Source organism: Pseudonaja textilis, chromosome 1 (assembly GCF_049901715.1).
Source record: "Pseudonaja textilis isolate UNSWEBS1 chromosome 1, rPseTex1.2, whole genome shotgun sequence".
Taxonomy (NCBI): domain Eukaryota; kingdom Metazoa; phylum Chordata; class Lepidosauria; order Squamata; family Elapidae; genus Pseudonaja; species Pseudonaja textilis.
Window position 1 is genome coordinate 272,924,913 of NC_141990.1, and position 12,731 is coordinate 272,937,643.

Genomic DNA, 12,731 nt, shown 5'->3' on the forward strand with positions numbered 1-12,731 from the left:
TACATCTGCTAGATTTTTATTTTTATTTATTTTTAAATAAACTTTATTAGTCTTTTATGTCTTTTAAAAACAAAAAGATAATCATTACTTTAACAGTTCTGTGACATCAATCTCAAACAATTCTATCTTTTGTGCATATTTACAAATATATATAATTTGTGCAATTATACATTTAATCTATAAATTGCTGATCTTAAATTCCTTCATTTTCCATCTGTCTTAATTCAATCCAATTGTATCATTTTCCCAGATTTTGTAATATTTAGACACATCTTTCCCTTGTAACATTAAGATCAGTTTGTCCATTTCAGCAGGTCATAATTTTTTGAATGATCAATTCATCTGGGGGAATACAACTGTGCTTCCAGCATTGAGCATAAGCTATTCTGGAAGCCGTTAAAATATGTAATACAATATATCTTATGTTTTTTCCATATTTCTTTTTAAATATCCCTAACAAGAATAATTCTGGTTCCAATTCTATTTGATCCTTAAGAATTTCTTGCAGACAATATTTAATTTTAAGCCAGTATTTCTGGGCCTCAGGGCAAGACCACCACATATGATAGAAAGTACCTTCTTTCTTTCTACATTTCCAACGTGCCAGACTCATTTTGGGGTATATCTTCGCCAATCTCGCTGGGGGCAGATATCATCTATAGAACATCTTATAAATATTCTCTTTGTCTGATGCCAATTTTGTTAATTTGTAGTTTTGGTTCAAAATACTTTCCCAATCTGTCAAATTTATATTATGTCCTATGTTTTGAGCCCAAACTATCATACATCCCTTAACAACTACAACTTCTAATTTTATCTCTAACAAAAGTTTATAAATTTTTGTAATATTTTTTTAATCTGGACCTAATAAAATTTTATCCAATTGTTGTAATTCTGAATATATTCCAAAATCTATATCTTTTTTTATCTATTTTGTAACTGGAGATATGCCCACCAATCAATACATATCCCTTGTTTTTGGAGATCCTGATTCGATTTTAACTTCCCTTGTGCATCTAAAACCTCTTTATATTTTGTCATTTTGCATAGGTCCAGATTGTTAGGATGTATCATAGCTTCCATTGTAGATAGCCAAATTGGAATTTTCATATAGTGTCTCCTTCTTATTTTAATCCAATTTTGTATAAGGGAATCTTTAATCAAATGTCTATGGAAATATGATTGTTCTTTGGTTCCTGTATCCCATAAAAAGGAGTGACATCCTTTTTGCAGGCCATGGCCCTGTAAACTTAATATTCGCTTATTATTTAAATTAATCCATTCCTTAGTCCAAATTAACACTGTCGCTTTATAATACATTTCCAGTTTGGGAGTCCAAAGCCACTTCTGCTTTTAGTATCTTGTAGCACTTTCATTCTTATTCTAAGTGTTTTCCCTAGCCATATAAATTTTGCCGTAATTTTATTCATCTCATTGAAATTTTTTTTATCTAATTTAATGGAGATCATTTGAAATAGATATAAAAATTTGGGCAGGGTAGTCATTTTGATCGCCGCTATTCTTCCTAATAGTAGTTAGTTGTAATTCTAAATCTTTGTTTGTTTGTTGTATAAGTTTAGTATAATTATTCTCTTTTATTGTTATACAGTGTGTGGTCAACGAAATACATAAATATTTAATTTTCTTTGTTATTTGCAGTCCCATTGCTCTTCCCAATTCTATTTTCTGTGATTCCGTCAGATTTTTAGTTAAAAGTTTAGTTTTTTGTCTATTAATTTTGAGGTCGGATATTTCTCCATATCTTTCCAATTCTCTAATTATCTCCTTCCCTGTCTCTATGGGGTTCTCTATGATAAATACCAGATCATCCGCAAAGGCTTGCAATTTATATTCTTCATTTTTGACTTTAGTTCCTTTTATCCCTGGATTCTGTCTAAGTCATCTTAGGAGACTCTCTAGCGGCAAGATAAAAAACAGAGGTGACAGAGGACAACCTTGCCTTACTCCTTTTCTTATTTTAAAACTCTGGGTATTTTCACCATTTAATATGATGTTCACATCTGCTAGATTTTTAATTGACCTTCTTGAGTCATATTGTATGAGCATGGCCACTGAGTTTCTAGCAAAGATGAGATACTAAATTTCAGATGGGAAGTCCTGCTACACTAATTCCCCATCGTCTGAGGTGTCTTTTGGCATCTTCACAAAAAAGATCTTGTCATCAACCCATCTTCAAACATGTATTTTGTTAGACTTTTTGATTAAAGTTCTCTGCAAGGGAAGATTTGCAGAACTGGGAAAAGTCCTTAGAAAGCCCACCGCAAGCTTTTCTACCTATTTTATAAAATATCCTATACCAGACCAATCAGCTGCAAAGTTCTGAGCAGCTGTCTTTTCCTCCAGGTCTTTCAATAGGAAGTGACGTTATCGTTGGACACGGGGTGCTTTTTTCTTCCCTCCCCTCTTTTTCTCTATTTACCTCCACCAATCTCCACTTCTCACCTACTTTGTAAGGTACCCTTGTGGATTGTCCTACTTTGTGCGAAACTCTCCCAAGCAGATCTCTCAGAATGCTTTACCAGAAAGGAGGAATCATCCAAGTTGGTTTATTTTAACCTACCTAGATTGATTTCAGGTTGGGCCACTTAAATTCCTTATGAGAAGAATTGCACTCAGGAGCTTATCATTGCTGCGGCTTCTGTTTCTCTTCTAAAGACAAGTGCATGTTGTGTCATAACGCCAGAGGTTTGGTTAAGGGGCCAATGAGATCCATAATGAAGGCTACCATATTTGTAAAGGAAACTTGTGTTTTTATGGAAAGGATGTACTTGTGGAAGGTAAGAAATTCCTTGGAGCTGTTTTAATGGATATAAATCAAGCAGAGAAGTTTCACTGCTTGATTGTGGGTGTTTCCAACTGAACAGGAGTGGTAGCCTGCAACCACTTCAGGAAGCTGTTGTGGACCTGGGTCATGTGGGGGATGGAACGAGGCAACGGCTGCAGAGGGCTAGAGCTTTAAGTTACAGGCATTGCTATTTCCTAAAGGAACTCTGTGGCAGCTGCCAAGTTCTCGCAAATGCAGAATCCGCTCAGGGAGGAAAGGATGTCTGTATACATTCGCTGTGGCTAGATTTCAATGCAGTGCCAGATGTTCAGATTGCTCCATTGCTTTTCCTACAATCTCGAGCTTCATTTTACTTCGTCCCTTCTTTCTCCCAGACCTCTGCCCACAGTTTTGGGGATATAGCTGTACTTCTGTGAAGTTTGTTTGGGGACCGGCAGGGAGAGAAATAGTTCTAGACAAAAGAATAGTATCTCTGATTTTACATTCATCAAAAAAGAACCATTTTGCCAGTGTGGAAAAGAAGAAGGATTTACTAGAACAAAAACAATTCCTCAAGTGCTGGAGTGGCATTCTAACTTCTTGATTTTGGTAAATGTAGGAACTCCATTTGTTTGATAGGCGAGAGAAGAATTAATCACCTACCTCTCTCCTCAAATCCTTCTGGCATTGTTTTTTCCCGTCCTAGATAGCATTCCATCAGCATCTGTCCCTAATGTCAGTTCTGGGGTAGCTAACTTTGTTTAGAATGGCAAAGGTTAACAGGGCTTTGTTTTTCCTGTCAAGAGTCCTGAAGGGAAGCTGTAGAACTGGTTGTAACACGACCCGTTCCATCTGGGGAGTGCAGCTATCCAATGTCTTTGTCTGGGAAATGTGTCCAGGAATGCCCCAGGGGAAAAAAAAAAAAGCTGTAACCAAAAAAAAAAAAGAAAGAAAGAAAGAAATGTGGGTCTTCCCCTCCCTTTTCTTCAGGCAAGACGTGTGCGTTGCTGTGGCACCAAGAGCCAGTGAGGAACTACTGCAGAGCAGAAATAGTGTAGAAGCATCATGTGTCATCCAAGCATGTGGGAGAGTTAGTAAACAAAAGCTTCCCCTCTTTACTATGAGCGGAGGCAGGCGAGAAAGGAGGGGCTCTTCCTTTTACAGCTGAAATAATGGAGTGGCGTAAAGGAGGAGAAACTCTGTGCAAGCTGGCGGTCTTTTCTCCCTCTTTCTCTCATATTTGTTTATGCACAATCTCCTTACTTCTCCTCCCTTACAGAAGGTAGGAAAAAAACACTTGATCTGTTACCACTCAATCATCCTTCCTCACTCAACCAGAGTTTTCAGATTGGTGGGACTTCAGTTCCCTGGGTTCTCAACAGTTCGCAGGGAAAAGATTCCTAAAAGGTCTGGAGGATATCAATTTGGCAAGGTCTGGATTAAAGGATTCCACATACATATGGAAGCAGGGAATCTATACCGAAGGACACTGCAACACTTATTACTAAGTTTCTGCTAGTGGTTTATAGTCCTTTTGGCCATTTTCTTCTCATCCTCTTGATAAAGACAGTGGTGCGTTGTCCAGTACTTTTCTGAAAGATTATTTTGTGACCAGAACTGTAACTTGTGTCACCTCGAAGAGGTATGGTTGCAATCAGATTGCACTATTGTGTAAAAAGGAAAGAACATTGGCTTAGGACGATGGTCTTTCTTTCCTATGTAAATGAAAATAAGAATTAACTGTTCCCTGAAGGGGGAAACATGATAAAATTTAAATTATCCAATGCTTTCATTAAGGATTACAGCCCTAATTAAAATGGATCAGGGAAAATGATACACTTTTGGAAGATAGAAGAAATAGCTGAAAAAAGAGATGACTTTGTTTTAGTAGAAGAATTATTAAAATGATCAGATGACCATCCATTGAGCACGAATGGGTAAAAACCTTTTCCACCTGGTGCCCTGACGAAGTCCTTCATGGCTGAGATAAAGATTCTTTCACTATAACATGCAGAGCTAAAATGTATTGATATTTCTTCTTATTTCAGAGCCATGGCCTTTCGATAGAAAGAATCATACTTGAATTAAGGGTAGACTTGAATTTGGATTTCCTTGGTCCTTGATCAGTGCCATAATCCCTACACCAGCTTCAATAACGAATACCAGGAGTTTATCTGATTCGTTTTTCTAAGTTTACATTTCCATGAAACTATGTTTCCAGGCAGCGTTAAGCCTTAATTTAACTGTATGAGACTCTGAGTCAGATCAAGCCTTGAGATCATGTTTGTTTCTTCTGCTCTAACTGGATTGAAAAAAAATACTAATTATGATTCATATAGCTCCCTAGACTTCTGGCCTATATTTGAATTTGGAATTAATATTTAACACAGACTCCCAATTAAACATTTGATTTGTTCTGCACTTGATAAGCATTTGTGTTGAGCCTAAAACATACAAAACTTGTATTTCTCTTCCCTATTGAGGGGGAGAAAGGATGTTGATTTAATTAATAATTTCCTGTGGTTTGCAGGTATTCCATTATAGACAATTGATATATTGATTATGTGCCATCAAAGTCAGTATTGACTCTTGGTGACCATGTGGATAGATTTCTTCCATGACAGTGTGGTCTTTCAGATCTTATAACATTCTACCCATCACTACTGTAACTGGGTCAATTCATCATGCTACTGGTTATTCTCTGTTTCTTCTACCTTGTCTAGCAGTTTAGCCTTCTTCACATAATGTGTCTAAGGTAGGATAATTTGTGTCTGATCATTTGTGCCTCAAGTGAAAACTATAGGTTGATTTGTTCAATGACCCATTTGTTAATGTCATGCCCCTGGTGGAGACTGACTCTGAGGGGAGAGGAGGAACAGCCAACAGGGAGTGAAAGTGTGGCTCTGGAGGTTGTGGAGGAGGTTGGGGAAGGGCAGAGGGCAGCTGAGCAGTCAGAGGAGGACCCAGGCCCATCCCCTATCCATCCTAGGGTATGCAGGGAGGAGAGGATAAGGGAGATATATGGTCTACTCTGGAGGAGAGATCCTCTTCATGGGCTGCAGCTGTGACAACTGAATAAGAGTATGGACCTGTGTACTGGCGAACGCTGGAAACAAAGCATGTAAATATCTCTAGTTTATAGTTCCTCTCTGAGTTTGGTGTCCTTCCCAGTGTGTGTTATCTGTAGACATCCTCCAGCCCTTATCTTGCCTGGTTTGTGTTGCTTTTTTCCTTCTTCGTGTAACTGTGTGAGAGTTTTTTTGTCTTCCATCAAAGATATTTGGAGCTTGGAAGCAAAGTGAAGGAATAAAAGGGCACCTGTTTTCTGTGACTGTGTTTGTTTTGTATCCCACCCTGGGTCATCACAGTTAATTCCTTGGCTGTCCACCATATTCCCAAGAGTCTTCTCAACACCAAAGTTCAAAAGCATCAATACTCTTTCTATCCTGTTCTCTTAAATTCCAACTTTCATTTCCATAGATAACAGAAAATACCATAATGTGCACTGTTCTGATCTTTGTAAGTGAGAAAACTCACAGCACCTGAATAACTTTTCCAACAGCCAGTCGTTTAATTTTTAATTTTAAGTAACAACAGACATAAACCTCCTATTTGAAGATAGAAGTACACAGGATCAACTACTGGAAAATATTTTTAAATGATCTCTACTGCACTTTGGGTGTACAGTAAGGGCTATATTAAAGTCTATGACACAATAATACTCCCATCCGTAGTAGGTCTGAGCTTGGCTCACCTATTTTTTAACTTACACACTGAAACTTCTTTTAGTCATTTGGAGATGGACAGACTTCACTCTCCCGCTCAACCAATTGCAGGAAGAGACAGGGTTGGGATTCAACTGGTGTTACTACCGGTTCAGTGACTACGTTTTTCACTTTTTTCACTGATGTTGTAATTTCGAACAGTCACTAAACAAATTATGGTAAGTCAAGGACTACCTGTATTCACAAGATCTAGGAGCATAGTAGCTGCTTTTATTGTACCTATTCAAAGTAAGACCTGCTAAATTCATCACTTCAGACTTAATCCCAAGTAACAGTGCTTTGCCCTGCAGCCCGTGACTACAATTCTAGCAAACCAAATCATGGTTAATTAGTTTGTTCGTGTTTTAGAAAAAAGCAGAAGCAAACAAGTTTTCTCCTTGGCTTTCTTGTGGCTCCCAGGGTTTTACTTAATAGACTGGGAGTCTGTAAAAAAAATGGAGGCAGTTTATTTTTGCAGCGTGAGAGTGGCATAACTGTCAATAAAATCCAGGAGGCCTGACTCCAGTCTCCAGCCCTGGCCCCTAGATCTGGCTGAGATAATGCTTCAGGGCTTCTGGGAGGTTTTTGTAGAAAATGAGCTATAATTGAGAGCTGTATATATTGACCAATAAAAGTTTACAGCCGTGAGGCAAGGAGAAAAATATAAACTGTTACATTCTTCTTGGCTTCCATAGCAGTAGGGGAGGCAAATAAGAGACACTCCTTTGAAGGTAGAATTGTCAATACAGCACTGTGCCACTAAACAGGATCAAAAGTTTTATTCTTCCTCACCCCGCAACACCCGCTTCTCTTGTAGGGCGTGGGGTGTTTTTTTTCCCTGTTGGCAACATGTTTCTTGTCTCCCACACAATCCCTTTTTTAAAAGTTGCCTTTACTAATTCTGATTAGTTTGTATGATGCAACACAACTCTAAGGAATTGAGAAAGGACTTTGCCTCGGAGCAAGTCACAATCATTAAAAATTGTCTCATCTGGGACTGCTGGCAAGTTTTTTGTTTTAATTAGGCACAGGGAAAAAATGATTCAGGGCATTCTTATATGTACAACTGTGCGTGAGAAAGGTAGGAGCTTAGCAGATATTTCTCTGCGGCCAGCACTGTTTAAATCATTTTCTAGATTTAGTAACTGAGTCATCATAACTGCTGACAAAGAGCCTGAATTAATGGAGGCTTCATTATTACACCTGACTGCTGGCCTTTGTCTGTTTCTATCTAGCAGGCACCTTTCCAAAGATTATCTCAGCGTTATCTCAATCTTAATACTAATTATTTATATTTTTAATTTTTTGCGGGGGTGGGGTTGATTTTGTTAGCTGTCTCATTCTGAAGTTTTGGGCTCCATATCTCTCCTTACATTAAGTATGCATCGAGAAAGACAGATTTTTTAAAAAACTTGTTGAAAGATTACAAGCTGAAGGATACTTTTTGCTCATGCTTTAAACAAAATATTTGCGAATGAAATATCTGTTTCTCTAACAGTTTGGTCCTTGCAGGGAAAACAAAAAAACTTCTAACACAATGGAAAATTGTGGCAATAGCAAATTTGAATATTATAAAATATTACAAAACAAAGAGTGAACTGTGGTCAAAATGTGCAAAGGAGAAGCAACTGGAAGGAATGCAGAGAGTGGGTGTATCTCCTTAGTTTGTGGGCATGGAGCTGATACTAGTCCTTTACACTTTGTCACTTCTTCTTGAAGCAGATCCTATATTTCTGTACCATGATGATGTGTAAAGTGTGGATTTGTTTATAGGTCTGCCAATGAAAATATTTGCGAAAGTGTCTTTTCCTGGTATTGACTCCCCATCCTGTAAAGATCATGATCCCTGTCTTTAAAATTATTTCCTGTCTCTTGTCAACAACATGGACTTATGCTTTGATTCCTGTTGGGGCTTTATCTTTTCTTCTCCCAGAATCTCGTGTTTGCATCCAACTTCAGCTGTTCTTTGTCTTCCTAGCACCTGCTCTGGACCATTGAGGGGTCTGCAGCAGCCATTCATAACTTGGCGGCCTCCAGATATGTCGGGAGTAGCGCTCCCATTTGTCTCCGACCGTGGCCCATGCCAGAAAGGACACCCAGGTTAGGGAAAAGCCGTGTGGTGGGTTTTTTTTTCTGTTCCATTTTTGTTTGATCTACTTCTGCTTCACCTCCATCTTTTCTCCACCTTCCCATTTCGGTAGCTGCTGACTTCTTCTCACTCTTACTTCATCTCTGGCATTCACTTCTAGAGTTAATGTCAACAAAAGAGAGTTGTGTTTGAGCCAAATCCAAATTGGATTAGAATAATTCCACTATCAAGCATCTTATTCTTGTTCAGTGTTGTGCTGTCTTTATCTCACAGTATCATTGTGTAGTAAGGGTTGGAAAGCATCCGAAATATCATCTAATCCAACCTTTTGTCTGGTTGCTGCAGTGTCCCTGATGGATAGTCAACCAGTCTGTTTACCATCAAAAGAAGGACCTTTGGTATCAGTTTTTGTCTACTAGACAACTAGTAAAGCAGCTGTATTGACCTCAAACTCTTCTTGCCTAAGGCAATGTTTCTCAGCTTAGGCTTTTGCTGGGGAATTCTGGGAATTGAAGCTACCAAGGTTGAGAAGCACTGGTCTAAGGCATTCGTACAAAATGGTGATTGATCCCTAAATGTTTTCTTCTAATTGACTATTTTAATTAAAAACTGGAAAATTCCTCCAAGAGCGACTACTATATCTATCTCAAAAGACAATGATCTGGAATTTAAAATAATCCCCCACGCAGTACAGGTAGCCCTTGACTTACAACAGTTCACTTAGTTGACCATTCAAAGTTATCATGGCACTGAAAAAAATGACTTCTGACCATTTTTCACACTTAACCGCTGCAGCATCCCCAGGGTCACATGGTCAAAATTCAGACAATTGGCAACCAGTTCGTATTTGCGACGGTTGCAAGGTCACGTGATCAGCTTTTGTGACCTTCTGGCAAGCAAAATCAATGGGGAATCCAGATTCACTTAATGACTGTGTTACTAACTTAATAACTGCAATGATTCGCTTAATCGCAACTGTGGCAAGAAAAGTCATAAAATGGGGCAAAACTCACTTAACAAATGTTTCACTTAGCAACATAAATTTGAGGCTCAACTGTGGTTGTAACTCAATGACCACTTATATTAATTCAGTATTAATATCGGATTCTTAACTATTGATTAACATGAATTCCCTTTACAGTAAAAAATCGTATTTGATCCCCACATTCTTGCCAGAGAAAAAAACAAAAACCCGGTTATGCACATACATATTATCCTCCTTTCAACAGAAATAGTTAAGGCTGAGGAAACAATGGCAGGATGGAGATAAGGAGAGGGAGGGGAAGGGGCAGTGCACTGGGGAGAAAAGAGGGGAAATTGAAAGAAAGTAGGGGAAGTAGCTGAATGGGGAAGGATAAGTGTTAATATTGCTCGAGTTGGATAGTAAGGATTGTAATGTTCAGAATTTTAGGGAGAAAATCTGAAAGAATTTGCAAAAAATCAAAAGGACCCATCCCATTTTGATTTTAAGAAAAAAGCTCCCCTTCATCTCTTGTGCTTTACTGAGGAAGAAGCAAGATTTTACAGTTTTAAGTAAAGATTTTTAAAAACTTAATTTAAAACAAGGGTACGACTGCTTTCATAAGGTAGGATAGTTATCAATGCAAATTAAAAACACAGAACAAAACATGAATACTTAAAATGACAGACTGAGTTAGTATATGGAAAATAGAAGTGAAATAGATAAAAAGCAACTCGATGGAGAGAGATTATGTGATTATATTTGCATTTTTGCAGAACATGACTTTTCTGCTTCAAAGTCATATGTGATTAGAGAAAACGTGTTATGAGAGGAGAAGTTCTCAATGTTTGAGGACCTGCAAAATTGTCATGGGTGGCATCACTACATGGCCAGAATCAAGATCTGCCTAGTTAAAAAGGGCATTGGGGGTGTGCTAGAAACTGCATCAGTTTGAGTTTGACTCTGAACTTCAGCATTTGTAGCAAGACATAGAAAACTGATGATGCTCAGAGTTGTATTCCAACCCCAGCTTGAAACACTAAGGCTACAATATCTTAGCTATCCAAACCAGACATGCCTGAAACATACACACAGATATTTAGTTCCTTGAACTTATTAAGTAGTGGTCAACTTATTTTCTTTTTTTTTTCATTTTTTTTAAAAAAAGCACAATTTCGTTAACTGGCTAGATGTGCTTACAATAAGCATATCACAAACTTCCAGATGTTCTCTTCGCATCTGTTCCATCCAGTCATGGTCGCTGAACCAGAGGGGAATCATGCGAGGCAGGCGTGAGGAAAGAGGGGAGAGGCAGAAGAAGTATGGAGCTTTCCTTCCACATACTTGATGTTAAAATAACAAAATGATAAATCAATGAATTAGGAGGATGGGAGAGTTCCTCTGAGTGTTCCAGAAGATGACTGTGAATGCTGAGCTTGTAGGGAGCCAGCGAAGAATTGCCAGAGGGTAAATATGCTTTTGATAGAAGAAAGCCGTTGCCCATCCTGCTTGAGATTCCCAGGGCTGATGGTCAGTAGGAAAATCAACCGATAAGCTGCAAGCGTAAAAAATGTGTTATTGTTTTTCATAAAGTCTTCCCTTTGGTATTTTGTGGCATTCCCTGAGCCAATAACATATAGTTACTTTCTTACTGTCCCCCTTTTCATGCCCTTATTCTGCGAATAAGAGTGGATTCTCCTGCATCAGAGAGTCCTGTACACACATTCCACAATTTAAGCCAGAGTTCCCCAACCTTGACAACTTTAAGACCTAGAAGTCTGGGAGTTGAAGCCCCGTGTCTAAAAGGTACAAAAGTTGGGAAACCCTGATATAAACCATTCCAAATAAAATAAATAAAAATAAATAACAACTCCAATATGTTCTAGTTGCAGTTTAACTTGAAATGCTATGGCTTGCAATAATAGCACTGAGTTCTTGAACTTCCTTTTTCTGTTTTTGCAAATGGAAAAGGGAACTAAACAAACCATTTAAACTTACACAAGTTGAGATGCCTGGGAAAATGTGGCCAGGGGGGCGGGGAGAGGAAGGACACAGCAGTTGTCTCTTCCAAAGCAAAGTCAACTGGGTATTGTTATCACACTCTCTTGCTATCAGGTGTGATGGTGAACTACAGCAAGTATCAGGTGTCCTTTCCATTAAATATTTCTTCAAACAGCTCAGAGAGTCTCCATCGTATAGATTCTGCACAAACATCTCTTTTGGCTAATGAACCTAGGTTTTCCCCACCTCTGGTTCTTCCTGATTCATGCTACATTGCCCTGGAATGGTTAAGTGGCATTCTTCCTAAAATAATTATCAGATATCAAATAAAGGACCACATTAAGATTTTTGTGTAACACTTGGATTTTCAGCCTCTTAAAAGAAGTTCTCACTTTTCCCTCCATGTTGGTTTTGGAAGATTAAAAACTGAAGATCTATTAGCATAATGGCCAGTTTTCATCTGTGCTACTAAATCAATATTCTTGTCTGTACATGTTTTAACAACAAAAATGGAGAATTACAAGGTTAACCCAATCATTTTCCAGATACTTAAAGGCCACTATGGGGACTTCTGCTTCCCTTTATTCCACCCATTGGTTACCAGATTCTTTTGCCATCTGGAATATATTCATCCCTCTGTTACTCTGGGGAATGTGAGTGATTTCTTTGCTTTACCTAACATTTAATCTGGTCTGTGGCAGCGGAGTATGCCTACTTCATGTACCTGCCAAGCAGGCAAAACTACTTTTCAAATTACACAGCTGTGAGTGTTACATTTTGTGTCATATAGCATACTTCTTTGTTTGCATTCTGTTGTTGGAGTGTTCTTGATTTCCTGCTCTGTCACTGAGAGTTTCATTTTGTGCCATTGCAATTAATACTATAGGATGAGGCCTGACTCTAGGGTCCTTTAGAAACATGGCTGCCAGTTTTCAGGTTAAAAAAAGTGTGATTTGTGAAAAGCAAAAATGAGCCAAATATATTTGTGATATCCACCCAAGCGATACAAACTCATCTTTTTGAAATATATAATTTATCACACCAGATGTCTAAGCTGGCATTAAAGTGATGGAATTAAACTATTTTAGATTTCTATAAATAGAAAGAGTAGCTTTTCAGAGTGAGATGGGT

The 12,731-nt window shown here is 38.2% G+C and overlaps 1 protein-coding gene across 3 annotated transcripts in view; it reads left to right on the top strand.

Moving 5' to 3' along the window:
* BMF (Bcl2 modifying factor) overlaps positions 1-12,731 on the top strand; it is a 46,935-nt gene that overhangs the window by 18,975 nt on the left and 15,229 nt on the right. Inside the window, exon 4 of one of the 3 annotated variants that reach the window (XM_087921820.1) lies at positions 8,528-8,762. The exons of the other annotated variants lie outside the window; for them this stretch is intronic. Coding sequence (XP_087777946.1) covers positions 8,528-8,701 — 174 coding nt within the window. The 3' untranslated portion in view covers positions 8,702-8,762. Of the gene's footprint in view, positions 1-8,527; positions 8,763-12,731 lie in introns of those variants that run through there. 3 annotated transcript variants of the gene reach the window in all.